This window comes from Callithrix jacchus, chromosome 5 (genome assembly GCF_049354715.1).
Source record: "Callithrix jacchus isolate 240 chromosome 5, calJac240_pri, whole genome shotgun sequence".
Taxonomy (NCBI): Eukaryota; Metazoa; Chordata; class Mammalia; order Primates; family Cebidae; genus Callithrix; species Callithrix jacchus.
In genome coordinates, this window is record NC_133506.1 from 59,399,347 (window position 1) to 59,417,325 (window position 17,979).

The 17,979-nt window shown below is 50.4% G+C and overlaps 1 protein-coding gene and 1 long non-coding RNA gene across 3 annotated transcripts in view; one reads left to right on the forward strand and one right to left on the reverse strand.

Moving 5' to 3' along the window:
- Positions 1-15,231, forward strand: part of DNAJC5 (DnaJ heat shock protein family (Hsp40) member C5) — a 37,169-nt gene extending 21,938 nt beyond the window's left edge. Inside the window, exons 2-6 of one of the 2 annotated variants that reach the window (XR_013535295.1) lie at positions 7,951-8,068; positions 8,913-9,126; positions 10,264-10,435; positions 10,521-10,594; positions 10,882-15,231. Coding sequence is in view for 1 of the 2 variants with exons in the window: in XM_002747763.7 (XP_002747809.1) it covers positions 7,962-8,068; positions 8,913-9,126; positions 10,264-10,435; positions 10,882-10,985 (597 nt within the window). In the remaining variant the exon portion in view is untranslated. The remainder of the gene's footprint in view (positions 1-7,950; positions 8,069-8,912; positions 9,127-10,263; positions 10,436-10,520; positions 10,595-10,881) is intronic. The other variant, XM_002747763.7, reaches the window with a different exon arrangement.
- On the reverse strand, positions 14,907-17,860 carry LOC144582517 (uncharacterized). Its single transcript, XR_013535296.1, has 3 exons — positions 17,482-17,860; positions 17,090-17,205; positions 14,907-15,202 (listed from the first exon to the last, which is right to left on the reverse strand). It is a non-coding gene; the product is annotated as an uncharacterized LOC144582517 (long non-coding RNA).
- Positions 17,861-17,979: the final 119 nt, after the last annotated feature.

The following is a 17,979-nucleotide window of genomic DNA, read 5'->3' on the forward strand; positions in this document are numbered from 1 at the left end:
TGCAACCTCCTCGCGGGTTCAAGTCATTTTCCTGCCTCAGCCTCCTGAATAACTGGGATTATAGGCGTGTGCCACAATACCTGTCTGCTTTTTGTATTTTTAGTAGAGACAAGGTTTCACCATGTTGGCCAGGTTGGTCTCAAACTCCTCACTTCAGGTGATCGTCCTGCCTTAGCCTCCTAAAGTGCTGGGATTACAGGCCTGAATCACTGCTCTCGGCCCCCTTGGAATTTAATTAAACCAAGTTTAGGAAGAATGAAGTTATGAGGTGCTACTTCAAACAGCAGGTGATAAACTCTTAGACTCATTGCCCCCAAGAAAATAGAAACTCCGGGTGTGGTGGCTCACACCTGTAATCCTAGCACTTTGAGAGGCCAAGGTGGGCAGATAACCTTAGGTTAGGAGTTCAAGACTTTTCTGGCCAACATGGTAAAAACCCATCTGCACAAAAAAATTAGCCAGGTGTGGTGGTATGTGCCTGTAATCCCAGTTACTAAGGAGGCCGAGGCAGGAGAATTACTTGAACCCCGTGGCAGAGCCACGATTGCACTACTGCGTTCCATCCAGTCTAGAAAACAGGGAGACCCAGTCACCAAAAAAAAGAGTTCATGACCAGCCTGAGCTGATCAGCCTGAGCAGCACAGTGAGACCCCATCACTGCAGAGGACTTCTAAAAACTTAGCTGGCATGATGGCTCACACCTGTAGTCCCGTCTACTCAGGAGGATGAGGTAGGAGGATCACTTGAGTCTGAGAGGTTGAGGCTGCCATGAGCCATTATCACACCACTGCATTCTAGCCTGGGTGACAACGCAAGACCCTGTCTCAGAAAAAAAAACAAAAAAGCAAAAAGTGATCTTTTACCTAGATATTTGCCATTTCCAGTGGTCTTCATTCTTTTCTAAAAATCTAGATTTTAGCCGGGCGCAGTGGCTCATGCCTGTAATTCCAGCACTTTGGGAGGCTGAGGCGGTGGATCACCTGAGGTCAGGAGTTCAAGAGCAGCTTGACCAACATGGCAAAATCCCATCTCTACTAAAAATACAAAAATTAAGGCTGAGTGTGGTGGTTCATGCCTGTAATTCCAGCACTTTGTAAGGCCGAGGCAGGCGGATCACAAGGTCAGTAGTTTGATACTAGCCTGACCAACATGGTGAAACCCTTTCTTTACTAATAATACAAAAATTAGCCAGGGACGTAGTGGCACACACCTGTAGTCCCAGCTACTTAGGAGGCTGAGGCAGGAGAATCACTTGAATCCAAGAGGCAGAAGTTGCAGTGAGCCCAGATCACACCTTTGCACTCCAGCCTGGGTGACAGTGAGAGTTCGTCTCAAAAAAACAAAAAATACCCAGCAGGGCACAGTGGCTCATGTCTGTAATCCCAGCACTTTGGGAGGCCGAGACGGGTGGATCACCTGAGGTTAGGAGTTCCAGACTAGCCTGACCTACATGGTGAAGCTCCATCTCTACTAAAAATACAAAAATTAGCTGGGTGTGGTGACACATGCCTGTAATTCCAGCTATTTGGGAAGCTGAGGCAGGAGAATCACTTGAACCTGGGAGGCAGAGGTTGCAGTGAGCAGAGATTGTGCCATTGCACTCCAGTCTGGGCAGCAAGAGTGAAACTCTATCTCAAAAAACAAAAAGCTTGGTTTTACTCTGGTATCATTTCCTTTCAGCCCAAATAACTTTGACGTTTCTTGTATTTTAGGTCTTTGTGATAGGTTTTTCTAGCTTCTTTTTATCTGAAAATGTCTTTGTTTCACCTTCATTTCTACAGTGTTTTTGCCGGGAATAGAATTCTGTTTTTTTGTTTTGTCTTATTAAATAAATTATATTGTGTATATTTGTCTGGGTACAGTGGGTCACACTTATAATCCCAGCACTTCGAGAGGCCAAGGCAGGTGAACAGCCTAGCCGCCTATGGTGAAACCCTGTCTCTACTAAAAATACAAAACTAGCCGGGTATTGTGGCACATGCCCATAATTCTAGATACTCAGGAGGATAAGGCATGAGAATCACTTGAGGCTGGAAGGTAGAGGTTGCGGTGAGCTGCAGTTGCACCACTGCACTCCAGCCTGGGCAACAGAACAAGACTCCATCTCAAAAAAAAAAAAAAAAAAAAAAAGTGAATCACAATTTGGAGAGACGCAGTGGCTGCACTCCAGCCTGGGCAACAGAGCAAGACTCCATCTCAAAAAAAAAAAAGTGAATCACATTTTGGAGAGGCGCAGTGGCTCATGCCTATAATCCCAGCACTTTGGGAGACTGAGGCAGGAGCATCACTTGAGATCAGGAGTTTGAGACCAGCCTGGGCAACAAAGCCAGACTCTGTCTCTATAGAAAATTTAAAAATTAGCTGGGCATAATGGCACATGCCTGTAGTCTTAGCTACTCAGGATGCTGAGGAGGGTGGATCTCTTTGAGTCCAGGAGTTCAAGGCTGTAGTGAGCCAGGATCACACCATGCACTCCAGCCTGGGCGACAGAGAAAAACCTTGTTTCTAAAAAAACAAAATTAGGCTGAGTGGAGTGGCATACACCTGTAATCCTAGCACTTCGGGACGTCATGGCAGGCAGATTGCTTGAATCTAGGAGTTTCAGACCAGCAAGATCCTGCCTCTGTAAAAAATTTTTAAAAGTAGCTCAGCGTGGTGATGCACACCTGTAGTCCCAGCTGCTCAGGAGGCTGAGGTGGGAAGATCACCAGAGCCCAGGAGGTCAAGGTTGCAGTGATGTAAAATCTGGCCACTGCACTCCAGCCCAGGCAACAAAGCCCGGGGAAAAAAAAAGAATTAGTTACATTTTTTCAGCTTTATATGTTTAGTAATTTTGGATTCTATCCTGAAATGATAAGAATGAAAGAGTATCTGCCAAGCTCATCCCTTCCTGTGCTCTCACTGCCTCCAAGTCATTCTGCGCTCTTCAGCCAGAACCATCTGGCCAGTTTTGAAAATTGAGTTTATGCCTTAGCAATTGAGTTGTGTGAGAGTTCTGTACGTATTCCACTTGTGAATCGTTTTTTATATGTACATAATGTGAATATTTTCTCCCATTCAGTGGTCTGCCTTCAGTGTGAATCTATCTAATCTCTGTTCTGCTGTTGGTGTATGTGTCTGTTTTCCTCAGAACCAAATGGTCTTGATTACTGTAGATTTACAGTATGTGTCCTAAAATCAATAGGGTAAGTTCTTTGACTTTTGTTCTTTTTATTAATGTTGTTGTGGCTAATGAATTTCCTTATTACAGTTTTAAAAATCAGTTTATCAATTTCTGTGGAAAAAGAAAATTTGGGATTAGAGTTAGGATTATGTCAAATCTACACATCAGTTTGGGGAGAACTGACATCTTAATATTGAGGCTTCTAATCCATGAACATGGGAAATCTTTTTTATTTTTAATATCTTAGCAATCTGTGGTTTTCAATGTATAGATTTCATATGTCTTGTTATTGCTTTTTCTTTTTTTGAAATGGGCTCACTCTGTCACCCAGGCTGGAGTGCAATGACGATCCTGGCTCACTGCAGCCTCAAGCACCTGGGCTTAAGCCATCCTCCCATCTCAACCTCCTGAGTCACTGGAACCACAGATATGTGCCACCATGCCTATTTAATTAAAAGCCAGGCGCAGTGGCTCACGCCTGTAATCCCAGCACTTTGGGAGGCCAAGGCGGGCAAATTACAAGGTCAGATCAAGACCATCCTGGCCAACACCCCGTCTCTACTAAAATACAAAAAATTAGCCGGGCGTGGTGGTGCACACCTGTAGTCCCAGCTACTCAGGAGGCTGAAGCAGGGGAATCCCTTGAACCCAGGAAGTGGAGGCGGCAGTGAGCTGAGATCGAGCCACTGCACTCCAGCCTGGGTGACAGAGCAAGACTCCATCTCAAAAAAATAACAAAATGAAAATTAGCCAGGTGTGGTGGTACGCACCTGTAGTCCTAGCTTACTCCTGAGGCTGAGACAAGGGAAGTGCTTGAGCCTGGGAGGCAGAGGTTGCAGTGAGTTGATGATTTAGGATTTTTCTTCTCAGTCGCTTTGCAAGCCGGGGACCTCTGGCCAGTGACACCCCGCTTGGCCATGCTGGCATACCCCAACTCACCTGTGTTACAGTTTGTACCATGTTTGGTGGTTCCCGAGCTCTTGTACCACACCCAAGAATAAGGAAACACTGGACATTGAAGGGTAAGGAGGGCAGAGAAGAATTTTATTGAGCAGTGAAATAGCTTTCAATGGACAAGAGATGCAGGGGTGGTCCCCTGTCCGAAGGTGGGAAAGTCTCCCTGTGTGGCTGGGTCTGGGGCCTTTTATGATACGGAGGCTGATGGGTTCGTGAGTATGCAAAAAAGGGTAAAGCAAAGACACTATTCAAAAGTGAGCATGACAGTGCAGAAAGCCAATTAGGAGGCCGGGCGCAGTGGCTCATGCCCGTAATCCCAGCACTTTGGGAGGCTGAGGCAGATGGATCAGGAGTTCAAGACCAGCCTGGCCAATGTGGTGAAACCCCGTGTCTACTAAAAATACAAAAATTAGCCAGGTGTGGTGGCAGGTGCCTGTAGTCCCAGCTACTCGCGAGGTGGAGGCAGAAGGATTGCTTGAACCCACGAGGCAGAGACTGCGAAAGAAAACCGATTAGGACAGGCTAGATATGTATAAAATGGTGATGGGTAGGATCAAGCAGAGGAAAGTGCGGCAAACAGGACAACAAGTTCTCAACCTAGTCCAAGTTTAACTGTCTTTGGCTTGGACGTGGCTTCCCCGGGCCCGGCTCCATCTGCCTGGGCCTTCTGCTGCCTCCTGCCACTATCACTGAGCTCACACCCAGCACTCCAGTCTGGGCAACACAGTGAGACTCTGTCTCAAAAAAATCCACATCTAGGCCTGGAATTTTCTATGGGGTAGGTTTTTTTTATTACAAATATAACTTTATTAACAGATGCAGGGCCGGGCACGGTGGCTCAAGCCTGTAATCCCAGCACTTTGGGAGGCTGAGGCGGGTGGATCACAAAGTCAAGAGATCGAGACCATCCTGGTCAACATGGTGAAACGCTGTCTCTACTAAAAATACAAAAAATTAGCTGGGTATGGTGGCGCGTGCCTGTAATCCCAGCTACTCAGGAGGCCGAGGCAGGAGAATAGCCTGAACCCAGGAGGCGGAGGTTGCGGTGAGCCGAGGTTGTGCCATTGCACTCCAGCCTGGGTAACAAGAGCGAAACTCTGTCTCAAAAAATAAAAAATATGGTGGCTCATGCCTGTAATCCAGCCTGGGCTACAAAGTGAGACTTTGTCTCAAAAAAAAAAAAGGAGTACTTGAAGTTTTCTGCTATCTTACTCCTGGGTTTCCAGTTTATAGCTGTTAAGTTGGGGAGTGTACTGTTTATGATTTCTTTCCATTTAAACTTCTTGAAACCAGTTTTAAGCCCTAATAGGTGGTATGTCTTGGTCAATATACAATGTTCACTTAAAAATAACATATTCTATAGATGTTGGGTGTTCTATGAATATCAGGTCACGGTGGTAGATGGTGGGTGTTCTGTAAGTATCAGGTCATGGTAGATGGTGGGTGTTCTGTGAGTATCAGGTCACAGTGGTAGATGGTGGGTGTTTTGTGAGTATCAGGTCACGGTGGTAGATGGTGGGTGTTCTGTGAGTATCAGGTCACAGTGGTAGATGATGGTGTTCTGTGAGTATCAAGTCACAGTGGTAGATGGTGGATGTTCTGTGAGTATCAGGTCACGGTGGTAGATGGTGGTGTTCTGTGAGTATCAGGTCACGGTGGTAGATGGTGGGTGTTCTGTGAGTATCAGGTCACGGTGGTAGATGGTGGTTTTCTGTGAGTATCGGGTCACGGTGGTAGATGGTGGGTGTTCTGTGAGTATCGGGTCACGGTGGTAGACGGTGGGTGTTCTGTGAGTATCGGGTCACGGTGGTGGATGGTGGGTGTTCTATGAGTATCGGGTCACGGTGGTAGACGGTGGGTGTTCTATGAGTATCAGGTCACGGTGGTGGATGGTGGGTGTTCTATGAGTATCAGGTCACGGTGGTAGACGGTGGGTGTTCTATGAGTATCAGGTCACGGTGGTAGATGGTGGGTGATCTGTGAGTATCAGGTCCCTGTGGTAGATGGTGGGTGTTCTATGAATATCAAGTCATGGTTGTAGATGTTGGGTGTTCTGTGAGTATCAGGTCCCTGTGGTAGATGGTGGGTGTTCTGTGAGTATCAGGTCACAGAGGTAGATGGTGGTGTTCTGTGAGTATCAGGTCACGGTGGTAGATGGTGGGTGTTCTGTGAGTATCAGGTCACGGTGGTAGATGGTGGGTGTTCTGTGAGTATCGGGTCACGGTGGTAGATGGTGGGTGTTCTGTGAGTATCGGGTCACGGTGGTGGATGGTGGGTGTTCTATGAGTATTGGGTCACGGTGGTAGACGGTGGGTGTTCTATGAGTATCAGGTCACGGTGGTGGATGGTGGGTGTTCTATGAGTATCAGGTCACGGTGGTAGACGGTGGGTGTTCTATGAGTATCAGGTCACAGTGGTAGATGGTGGGTGATCTGTGAGTATCAGGTCCCTGTGGTAGATGGTGGGTGTTCTATGAATATCAAGTCATGGTTGTAGATGTTGGGTGTTCTGTGAGTATCAGGTCCCTGTGGTAGATGGTGGGTGTTCTGTGAGTATCAGGTTATGGTGGTAGATGGTGGGTGTTCTGTATCAGGTCACATTTTTAGGGGCTGGTTGTTCTGTGAATATCAGGTCACGGTGGTAGATGTTGGGTGTTCTATGAATATCAGGTCATGGTGGTTGATAGTGTTGTTCAGAACATCAATGTTTTTCCTGATTCTATTTTTGGTCTGTTCTATCAATTTCTGAGAAAGGTATTAAAATTAGAGTTGCGTCTTGCATTTTTATTCATTCTGGCAGTTCCTTTTATTGAAGTTTTTTGTCTACTAGCATTAAATTTAATTATTGATATGTTTGGATTTAGAGCTACCAACTAATTTTCTATTTGTTTCCTATGTTAAGAGTTTCATTTTCATTTTTCTTTCTTGAGATGAAGTCTCACTCTTGTCACCCAGGCTGGAGTGCAGTGGCGCGATCTCAGCTCACTGCAACCTCTGCCTCCTGGGTTCAAGCATTTCTCCTGCCTCAGTTCCTAAGTAGCTGGGATTACAGGTGCCTGCCACCACGCCCAGCTGATTTTTGTGTTTTTAGTGGAGATGGGGTTTCATCATGTTTGCCAGGCTGGTCTCGAACTCCTGACCTCAGGTGATCTTCCTGCCTCGGCCTCCCAAAGTGCTGGGATTACAGGCATGAGCCACTGTGCCTGGCCTCATTTTCATTTTTCTTTTAAGTTTTCAGCTTATACCGCTTTGCTGATGCTTTTTTTTTTAGATGGAGTCTCGCTCTGTAGCCCAGGCTGGAGTGCAGTGGCATGATCTCAGCTCACTGCCACCTTTGCCTCCCAGGTCCCAGGTCCTGGTTCAACCGCTTTACATTTTTTATGCAGAGGTTGCTTTAGGGATTACAATATTCATGTTTAATTTAATTTTGTTTTTTTAAGGAATAGGATCTCACTCTGTCTCCTGCGCTAGAGCGCAGTGGTGTGATCATAGCTCACTGCAGCCTCAGACTCCTGGGCTGAAGCGATGCTCTCACCTCAGCCTCCCAAAGTGTTAGGATTACAGGTGTGAGCCACTGCACCCAGCCTGCAGTATGTAGCTCTAACTCTTCAGGATCTGCTTGGGGTAGCCATATTGTAGCCCTCTGTCCCCCATTTAGGACTGTCTCTTACACGCCTGCATGCCATGGGGTCTGTGTGCACATTGTAAACTCCACGAGGCGGCGTTTGATTCTTGTGCCTCGAATGGTCTTAGGGAATAAAGTCCATCAGCTCTGCACTTGGTAATTTGATCTATACTTTGTGATCCTTTCTATTTATTTTTTTCTTCTAGATTAGCCTAACATGGCAGACCAGCGACAGCGCTCACTGTCTACCTCTGGGGAATCGCTGTACCACGTTCTTGGGCTGGACAAGAACGCAACCTCAGATGACATTAAAAAATCCTATCGGTAAGTGGACAAGTGTGGGCCCCACATCCCCACAGAAAGACACAGATGCCCCGTGTGGTTTAGTGCGCATTTTACGAAGAACCATTGCATATACTTTATCCTGGCTGATTGAGCATTTAACTGGTCACAGCTCTATAACACCTTTGTATGTGTAATATGCTCCTTATAGCTTAAAATTATTATATTCATGTTCTCTTGTCAACAAAAAATAGCACTTAGTAGTTACTAACTGTTCACGGCTCCACAGGGAATCAGGGTCAGAACCTGTTTCGGGACCCCCAGGCAGGAGCAGGCAGAACTTTGGTGTGGTCCAGATGGTCCAGTGGTCTCCTTGTTTTAGCACAGTGATGACAGAGACCCCACGCTGCTGTGACCTTTTCTGATTGAACTTGAAGAACTGCACTGTTAGGTACAGTTTCATTGAGTAACCTAAAAGACAGACAACATCACTAATCCAGACCATTCAGGTCGTCCTCCTTTTGTCTGTGAGCGTTGTGTAGTTCAGAAAGCACATATTAAAAGGCCATCATTACACCCCGCCATGCTTACCATTCGCTTGGCACATGTGCGGTTAGTGGGCTGGGACAGCAGGGCTGGCCTTGGTGCTTCAGAGCTCAGGTTGCCCAGACCCTCCCTGCCCTTGGGGCTCCCTCCTCTGAGGCTGGGTCAGGGTGGGAGGTTTAACTGAAACGACTGTAGCTCTTGCTTCTGTCCCTGGCCTCTGCAACCCCGGAGAGTCGGACAGTGAGGTGGCCTGGGTAGACATTCCTTCTGCCGCACCCTGCAGTGGATGCAGGTGAGACAGAAGGCCAGGACAGAGCCAGGACATGGTTTTGGTTTGCAGGAAACTTGCCTTGAAATATCACCCCGACAAGAACCCTGACAACCCGGAGGCTGCAGACAAGTTCAAGGAGATCAACAACGCCCACGCCATCCTGACGGACGCCACAAAAAGGAACATCTACGACAAGTACGGCTCACTGGGGCTCTACGTGGCTGAGCAGTTTGGGGAAGAGAACGTGAACACCTACTTCGTGCTGTCCAGCTGGTGGGCCAAGGTGAGGGGCAAGCTGCCTGCGTGCGGGCACTGAGGTCACTCCATGCCTGCAGGGTTTCCGGCACTGAGGAGGCCATGTATTTGATTCCAGCACTCTGCACTCCTGAGAAATGGTTTCTGGGCATATGGAGCCTTTCTCCACACCCTGCATGATGGGCGGAGTGTGTCACTGACTTGATGTCCTGCCTGGAACAAGCCAAAGTGCACAGATTGCCCCAAGGAAGAGCCGTGTGGAGCCACCAGATTCTCTTCTGTAGATGCTCCCAGTCCTTCACAAGATAGAGGAGGAAATCAGCCTTGATGTTGATGTTGTAGTGATGTTTCTTCATTTCCTTGTTTTGTTCCAAGTGTCTGTCACATGTAAGGCCAGTGAGTTTGAATGACCACATGGCCTTTGTGAGAAGTCTGTATTTGAGTTTGACTTGTTGTCAAAGTCACTTGTATCTTTATAAAGCGTTTTTATTTAGTTAGTTTTAGAGACAGAGTCTTGCTCAGTTGCCCAGACTAGAGTGCAGTGGTAAATTCCTAGCTTGCTTTTTTTTTTTTTTTTTTTTTTTTTTGAGATGGAGTCTTGCTCTGTCACCTAGGCTGGAGTGCAGTGGTGCAATCTTGACTCACTGCAACCTCTGCCTCCTGGGTTCAAGTGATTCTCATGCCTCAGCCTCCCCAGCAGCTGGGATTACACGTACCTACCACCACACCCAGCTACTTTTTTATGTTTTTGGTAGAGATGGGGTTTTACCATGTTGGCCAGGCTGGTCTTGAACTGACCTCAGGTGATCTCCGCCTCAGACTCCCAAAGTGTTTGGATTACAGGCATGAGCCACTGTGCCCGGCTGACTCTAGCTTACTTTCACCTTCAACTCCTGGGTTCAAGTGATGCTCCCACTTCAGGCTCCCGAACTGCTGGGATTATAGGTGTGAGCCCCCATGCATAGCCTGCAGGCTGCTTTTCTTGAAGCAGTGGATTTCGTTCTGTATCTCCCCTCGTCCCTTCCTCACTTCTTTCCTTTTGCTTCCTGTCTGGAAGGCAGTGTCCCTACCTGTCCGCCCCCTGCCTTATGCTGGGGGCGTTCGGGAGCCCTGCCCTCTCCAGGGGCCTTGGAGGCTGTGCGATGCCACCTTCTTCTCCCCCCAGGCCCTGTTTGTCTTCTGCGGCCTCCTCACGTGCTGCTACTGCTGCTGCTGCCTGTGCTGCTGCTTCAACTGCTGCTGCGGCAAGTGTAAGCCCAAGGCACCCGAAGGCGAGGAAACGGAGTTCTACGTGTCCCCTGAGGACCTGGAGGCACAGCTGCAGTCCGATGAGAGGGGTGAGTACCCGCCCTAGGGCCCGAGTGTGTGTATGGGGCAGAGCCAGACTGGGCCCTGAATGTGTCAACCTGTCTTGTCAAACAGGAGGGCACTGACACTGTGCCGCGAGTGTTTGTGGTGGCATCTGGGACTGTTGAGGTGTGAACGTGGACCCTGAGGTAAAGCAGGCGCATAGAGCTGTCCCCACCGTGACCTGACCTGCGGTAGCCGTAGAGCCCAGGGACTGCGAGGCGGGGCAGGGCGGCAGGCAGGCGGGGCGGGCTGAGGGCCGAGGGCTGGCGGTGACCCAAGGCCGCGGAGGAAAGCTGTGCGGGGTGGAGGTCAGCGAGTAGCCTCTCCCCGTGAGCGTTTGTCCAGGTGCCTGAAAGTCATCCCGCAGGACCAGTGTTGGTGGCACCCGCCAGGCTGCGGCCCTTGTGCAGTGCGCTGTGTGCTTGCTTTTCAGAGGCCACAGACACGCCGATCGTCATACAGCCGGCATCTGCCACCGAGACCACTCAGCTCACAGCCGACTCCCACCCCAGCTACCACACCGACGGGTTCAACTAAAGCTGGGAGCAGCTGTGGTCAGGGGATGAGCCAGCACTGGCCACGCCAACCTTAGAATCATGAACTGTAGTCACAGATGGGAAGGCGGCCTTTTGCCTGCCCTGGCCATGCCCCTCCTGCCTCCACGCCCACCCAGCGTCGACCCTTGACCCACGAAGTGCGTAGCATGCAGTATTTAAAGCAGTGTAGCTACGATCTTCTGTTCTTTTTCCTTTTTTAATAGCATGTGCGGGGTTCTGTTCCATGTCTGTGTTGTGGACGTTCCGCGGCTTGGCCGTGTTAACCACACAGTGGAGCTGCCTCCCGGCTTTCGGTCAGGGCGGTCCAGTGAGGGGTGACAGCAGCTGGTCAGGCGGGGGCAAGGAGAATGGGGCTTCCCTTCCTCCCTGTGCTGGAGGGGCCGGAGGCAGGTGATGCCTGGCAGACCTATGTTACCATCCTGGCCTCGGGGTCTTAGCCACACGCTGTGCTCCCAGCCTTGAGCAAGTGGCCGCAGGGCCCTCCTCCTGCCTGAAGGGGCGGGGCACGTCCTCCCTGCGTCACCATCATTCCTTGGTATCTGGTGGATGCAGTTGGCTTGGGGACTGTGGTTTCCCGGGCCTTGTGGCAGGGTTTCTCCCGTGGGTGAATTTGGTGTGGAAAGCGTCAGAGGCCCTTCTGAGGTGGATGCTACGTCCTCTGCACAGTATTCTAACCTGGGTCTCCTTGTTGCGTGGACTCTGCGGTTTAGGTCCTTGGAGGTGTGTCCTTCGCCCTCGTTGGGGTTGTCTGTCTGTGTTCCTGCATTTTTCTGGGGCTGTGAGCTGGATCAATGGGGCCAGTCTCCCCTTTCCCAGTCCTGGGGTCATTTTCCACATTCCTTCCAGCCCACCAGTCCTTTCTGGAGCCCTTTTTGGACCTTTAGAGCCACAGATGGTAGGACCAGCCTGAGGAGCCACAGTCAGTAGATCGTGCATGTGTGAGCACCCAGTTGCTGGGGATGGCGGCTCTCCCAAGACCTCTCCTCCCGTGTTTGCCAGAGCTCCTGTCTGCCCCACCTGCCTTTGCCCGTCATCGATGATTCGGGCAGAGCCAGATTCGTTAGGTCCCTGGAGGAAGGACTGACTGGACCAGAGGGACCCTCCAGCTCAGGGTCCCTCAGGAGGGTTGGGTCCCTGGGAGGCCAGCAGCCAGACCACGGAATCCACATGTGGATCATTGAAAGTCAGTCTTGTCCATCCTAGACCTTGTAGGTGGTGCCCGGAGTAGGGGAGTGAGCCTGTGCTGGCCGAGGGCTCAGAGCTGCCCCCGCCTCGGTGGCTCTTGGGATGTGCTTGGCCTGCCCTTGGCCCAGTGCTGCAGACTCCAGTGGGCCTGGTTTCTGCAGAACATCCACGATGGCTGCCGTAGAGTTCCCAGTAGAGATGAAGCTGAGGAAGAGGCTGTGTGTTTTGGCTCTGGCTTAGACCAACCAGATGAGCCTCCTGCAGCTCCCTTTCCCTGCCTGTCTGCTTACTCGTGGCCACAGCTCACTCATTGCCCTCAGCAGCCCACCCAAGGCTGTGTGGAGGGGTAGGTTCAGGGTGACCAGGAAGTTGCCAGAAGGGGCATGGATGTGAGGCAGATGTGGATGTGCTTAGAAGTGGTTCCGGTCCTTGGCGCTGGCTGCTCCCGGCTGTCCCCGACTGCAGATCCTGCGTGGGCTGTGAGCCGGCTGCCAGCACTGGGTCCTGGGTGGTTGTGTTTGTCCCACTTTTCTTTGTTTTTTTCTCACTAAAATGATCATGAAGACATTTGATGAGGAGAAAAACACACTGCGATATTAAGTCAGAAATAATTTGTCAAAATTGGACCTCTCCTAAAAGAATAAGGGACTCACTGTTTGGCCCATCCTGAGTAAGAGGCGGTGAGACAGTGAGAGCTTCCATGCCACTCAACATAGCAACAAGGTCAGCCTGGGAGGCTGGCCATAGGCAGCCTTTGCAATTTTTATCAATGTAACTTAGGAAGTGAGTTATTTTCCCCCAGACTGGCCAAGAGCCAGGTTCTAAGCCCGGAACTAAGGTAGAAAGCTGCCTGTCCAGGGCTGGATCAGCCCCACAGGCCCTCTGTCGGCTCACACAGCTCTGGCTAGAACCCTTCACAGCCCTTTGGTACCATCAGAGCAGGCCGCCTGCCAGGTGGGTTTTCAGTTACAGAGTCCAATGGACCATTTTTTAGAACCCTGCCGCTCTCCAAAGAGGGTGGGGTAGGGCGGGGGAGAGGAGCAGGTCTGAAGGATTGTGGAACCCAGTCCCCTGCAGAATTTGTAAGACCTAAATAAATAAATCATGCCCATGACAATTCTCACGGTAGTGATTGTGATTGGAAGACCCCCAGGAACCGCAGACCCTCGGATCTGGAGTTCCTCTCACTGCCTGACCTGGAAACAAACTCTGTTTTCCCTGTTCTGCACTGTTGGCTTTAAGACCTGGTCTTAATTCAAGGAAAAAGATACTCCTGGGTTTTATTTCTCTGTTTTCTTGAGTAGACCATGATCCTGTCAATTAAAAGAGGTGATGAGTCCCTGGGGGCAGCTTACAGGCTTCCCTGTCCACATGCTAACTGACCAGGATGCCCCAACACCCCAGCCTGCTGGTGGCAGTGACAGGAGCTTCCTGCCTCCATACTCTTGGGCTGCGGGCGATGAGTGAGCGAGTGCGGCCTGGGCATAGAGCAGCCCATCAGGCGCGGCTGCCAGGGGCCTGCTGGGGTCATTGTGCTTCAGGGCCTGTCTGGCTCACGAGGAGTCCAGGTAATACGGCCAGCCCCGGACCTGCAGGAGGTGTGGGAGTGGCTTCATGGCCCTTTCACAGCAGCTGCTGGTGTGGAGATTTGTCCCTACTCGGTGACCTGGGATTTTTGTCTTCCTTTTGGCTTTATTTTTAAACTGCTTTAGATATTACTGTTCAGTGTTTATGAACTTGCCTAGTTCTGATGTTATGTTAATGCAGCCGGCACCCAGTGGGGACCTATTAGAAAAAGAAACTGGTGTGTGTGCACGCCTAGCAGGACACGTCATCTCCCTGTCTGCTGTTGCCACTGTCCAGGGAAGACCCTGGAGCCTCAGGTGGCTGAGACTGCTCTCAGGTGCTGCGTGTCCCCTGCCAAGCCCAGGGCACCTGTTCGAGCTGGGCCGGGTGCTGTGGCTGGAGGGTCTGGATGCTGTGGGCAGAGCTCAACTGGGTCTTGTCCACCTCCCTTCGCTCTGACTCCGTGCATCCTACTGTGGGGCATCTCCTGAGGGGACACCAAGTGACTGATCTCACCCTTTCCTAGTATTTGGAGCTGTGAACCCATGTGGTGCAGAATTGACCCGTACCTGTTATTTTGATTGTGAATCATCCTTCTGTGGAATTGGCAAAAGCTACATTTTTACTGTCCTTACCAGCAACGGTTCGCGTTGTCATATGCTGTGAGTGTGGGCTGTGATGTGTCCATGTGTGTACATATGTGTATATGTATATATCACGCAGCAAGCGTGTCGTGCTGCTGTCAGCGGGCAGCAACAAGTACAATAAAAGGCGGCTCTCAAATGGCCTCTGGTTCTGGACGAGTTGGGCAGGGACGTGCAGGAGGCCTTCCTGGCAGGTGCACAGAAGGGCCGGCTGAGCCCACTGTGTGCAGTGTGCATGTGCCCAGGGCACTGCCATGACCCTACCAGTATTGGCCTCTGGTCTGCGGGGTCGGGTGCCCATCCTGGGGGCTCTGTGTCCTGTGTGAAATCTAGGAGGTGACTGGAAACCCTTCTCTCCCTTGAAACATTAAAGCCAATTTTCTAAGCAACAGATACAATCAGTGGCAAAGCTTCATCTGGAGGGCAGCCTGGGAAGGGGACCTGTCCTGGCCCCAGGTCCATCCCAGAGGAGTTCACACAGCACCACACTCCAGATGGGGCTGGGCTTGGGGTCCTGCCAGCGGCACCTTTTGGTAGATTTTGTTTTCCTGGATATTGGGGAGATGTTTCAAGCCAGGTGGGGGAAGAAGTTAACACTGAAGTATGTATTGTTTTTAAAAATCCAGTGCAAACGCATGGAAGCTGCTTGTCCATGCCCTGGTTTTGTTGCTGGCGCCCTGGAGTCCGACCGTGTTAGGTGCAGGTGCTGTCGGTCCTCTGGCTGACCTGGCCCGGGCTTACACTTCCAAGGGCCAGGCTGGTTTCGCATGGTGATCTCTGTCTTGTATGTCTGAATGTTGGCCTAAAATAAAGATCACGTTGTAAAACAAATGTTTTCACTGCAGACCCCACGTGTCTTATTTACTGGTCCTGCAGATCCCTGGTTTTGGAGAGTCTAGCAGTTGACCTTAGGAGCCCCCTGCACCCCTTGTGGCTGGAACCTCACTTCCCTCCTGCCTGGTCCAAATGTGGACAAACGCTCCCATCCGCTTGGTTCTCTTTTCACCTCCATTTTTTCTTTCTTTTGAGACGGAGTTTTGCTCTGTCACCCAGGCTGGAGTGCAGTGGTGCATTGTCAGCTCACTGCAACCTCCACCTCCTGGGTTCAAGCAATTCTCCTGCCTCAGCCTCCCAAGTAGCTGGGATTAAGGTGCCCACCACCACGCCCAGCTAATTTTTTTGTATTTCTAGTAGAGACGGGGTTTCACTATATTGGCCAGGCTGGTCTTGAACTCCTGACCTGAAGTGATCTGCCTGCCTCGGCCTCCCAAAGTGCTGGGATTACAGGCGTGAGCCAACATGCCCAGCCTTTTCACCTTCATTTTCTAAATATAAAGACGGGAGCAAAGAGGCCAGGTGTGGTGGCTCACGCCTGTTATCCTAGCACTTTGGGAGGCCAAGGCAGGTGGATCATCTGAGGTTCGGAGTTTGAGACCAGCCTGACCAACATGATGAAACCCCGTCTCTACTGAAAATACAAAAAATTGGCCAGGCACAGTGGCTCAAGCCTGTAATGCCAGCAATTTGGGAGGCTGGGGGGGTGGATCACCTGAAGTCAGAAGTTCAAGACCAGCCTGACAAACATGGTGAACCCCGTCTTTACTAGAAATGCAAAAAGCAGCTGGGTGGTGGAGGTGCACACATGTAGTCCCAGCTACTTAGGAAGCTGAGGCAGGAGAATCACCTGAACCCAGAGGCAGAGGTTGCAGTGAGCTGAGATTGCACCATTGCACTCCAGGCTGGGCAACAAGAGCAAAACTCCGTCTTGGTAGGGAAAAATACAAAAAAATTGGTCAAGCATGGTGGCTCATGCCTGTAATCCCAGCACTTTGGGAGGTCAGGGTAGGCAGATCACAAGGTCAGGAGTTCAAGAGCAGCCTGGCCAACATGGTGAAACCCCATTTCTACTAAAAATACAAAAACTAGGCCAGGCATGGTGGCTCATGCCTGTCAATTAAGCACTTTGGAGGCCAAGGCGGCGGATCACCTGAGGTCGGGAGTTCAAGACCAGCCTGACCAACATGGTGAAACTCTTTATTTAAAAACAAAAACTAGGCATGGTGGGGCGTGCCTATAATCTCAGCTACTCAGGAAGCTGAGGCAGGAGAATTGCTTGAATCTGGGAGGTGGAGGTTGCAGTGAACTGAGATTGCAACACTGCACTCCAGCCTGGGCTATACAGAGTAAGACTCCATTAAAAAAAAAAAAATTATCTGTGCATGGTGGGATGCCCCTATAATCCCAGCTACTTGGAAGGCTGAGGCAGGAGAATTGCTTGAACCTGGGAGGTGGAGGTTGCAGTGAGCCAAGATTGCATCACTGCACTCCAGCCTGGGTGACAGAGCCAAATTCCGTCTCAAAAAAAAAAAAAAAGGTTTGAGAGCTGGGCACAGTGGTGTGTACCAGTAATCCCAGCTCCTTGGAAGGCTGAGGTGAAAGGATTGCTTGAGCCTTGGGGTTCCAGACTAGCCTGGCCAACACAGTGAGACCTTGTCCCTTGAAAATAGATGAAAATAGTTTGGGAGAAGAAGTATAAAAATACTCAGAATAGGTCCGGTGTGGTGGCTCATGCCTGTTAAGTCCCAACACTTTGGGAGGCCAAGTTGGGTGGATTGCTTGAGCCCAGGAGTTCAAGACCAAACTGTGCAGAAGCAAGATCGTGTATCTACAAAACAAGGTTTAAAATTACCTGGGTGTAGTGTCTGTGCCTGTGGTCGCGGATGTTCAGGAGGCTGAGGTGGGATGATCACTTGAGCCCAGGAAGTCCAGGCTACCATGAGCTGTGGTTGCACCACCAAACTCCAGCTGGGGAAACAGGGAGATCCTGTCTTAGAAGTCAGTAAGTCTGTCTATATAAAATGTAACACCTTGAAATCTTCTATTCAGACTTAAGAAATAGGAAGGAATTTGTATCAGATTTTCCATTTTTAAAACATGGTAACACCAAAGACCAGTTTGTACCTCCCTCCCCGTCTCCCTCCACTGCTTCCATAGTTTTAAACTTTGGCCTTTCAGGTCCAATAAAATGTACCATTGGTTTATACCATTTTACATAAATAGTACTACACTGTACTAACCCACCTGCCTTAGGACTTTTTCATCCTATATACTAGTAGTATAAGAAGCCATGTGGTTATATTAGGTCTGGTTCATTTTAGCTTCTGTACAGAATAGTCACGAATTAGTCACAACCTCTCCTCGGCTAATTGGCCACCGGCTTGTAGTTTTTCACTGGAAACAAAGGGGAAACGTCGCTGCTGAGCCGTCCCTGCAGTGGGATCGCTGGGAGCCGGACCGGGGCCAAGAGGCGCTGGGGCAGAGGGCGCCGCAGCCATCTTCTCCATCTATGAGACAGAGTCGGACCACCCTCCCCGCGGCTATGCCTTCCTCACTCCCGGCGACCGAGAGAGCGCAAGGTAGAGACCACTTCCTACCGCCAGCCGGGCCGCTGTGCAGGGGCGTGGTCACTCCGGTGGGGCGGGGCAAGTGGGGTGGGCCGCCCACGTGGGGACCAACGGCCCCCCTAAGCCTAGTCTTACGGGCAGTGGGAGACCTTTGCAGCATCTGGGAAGACCAGCC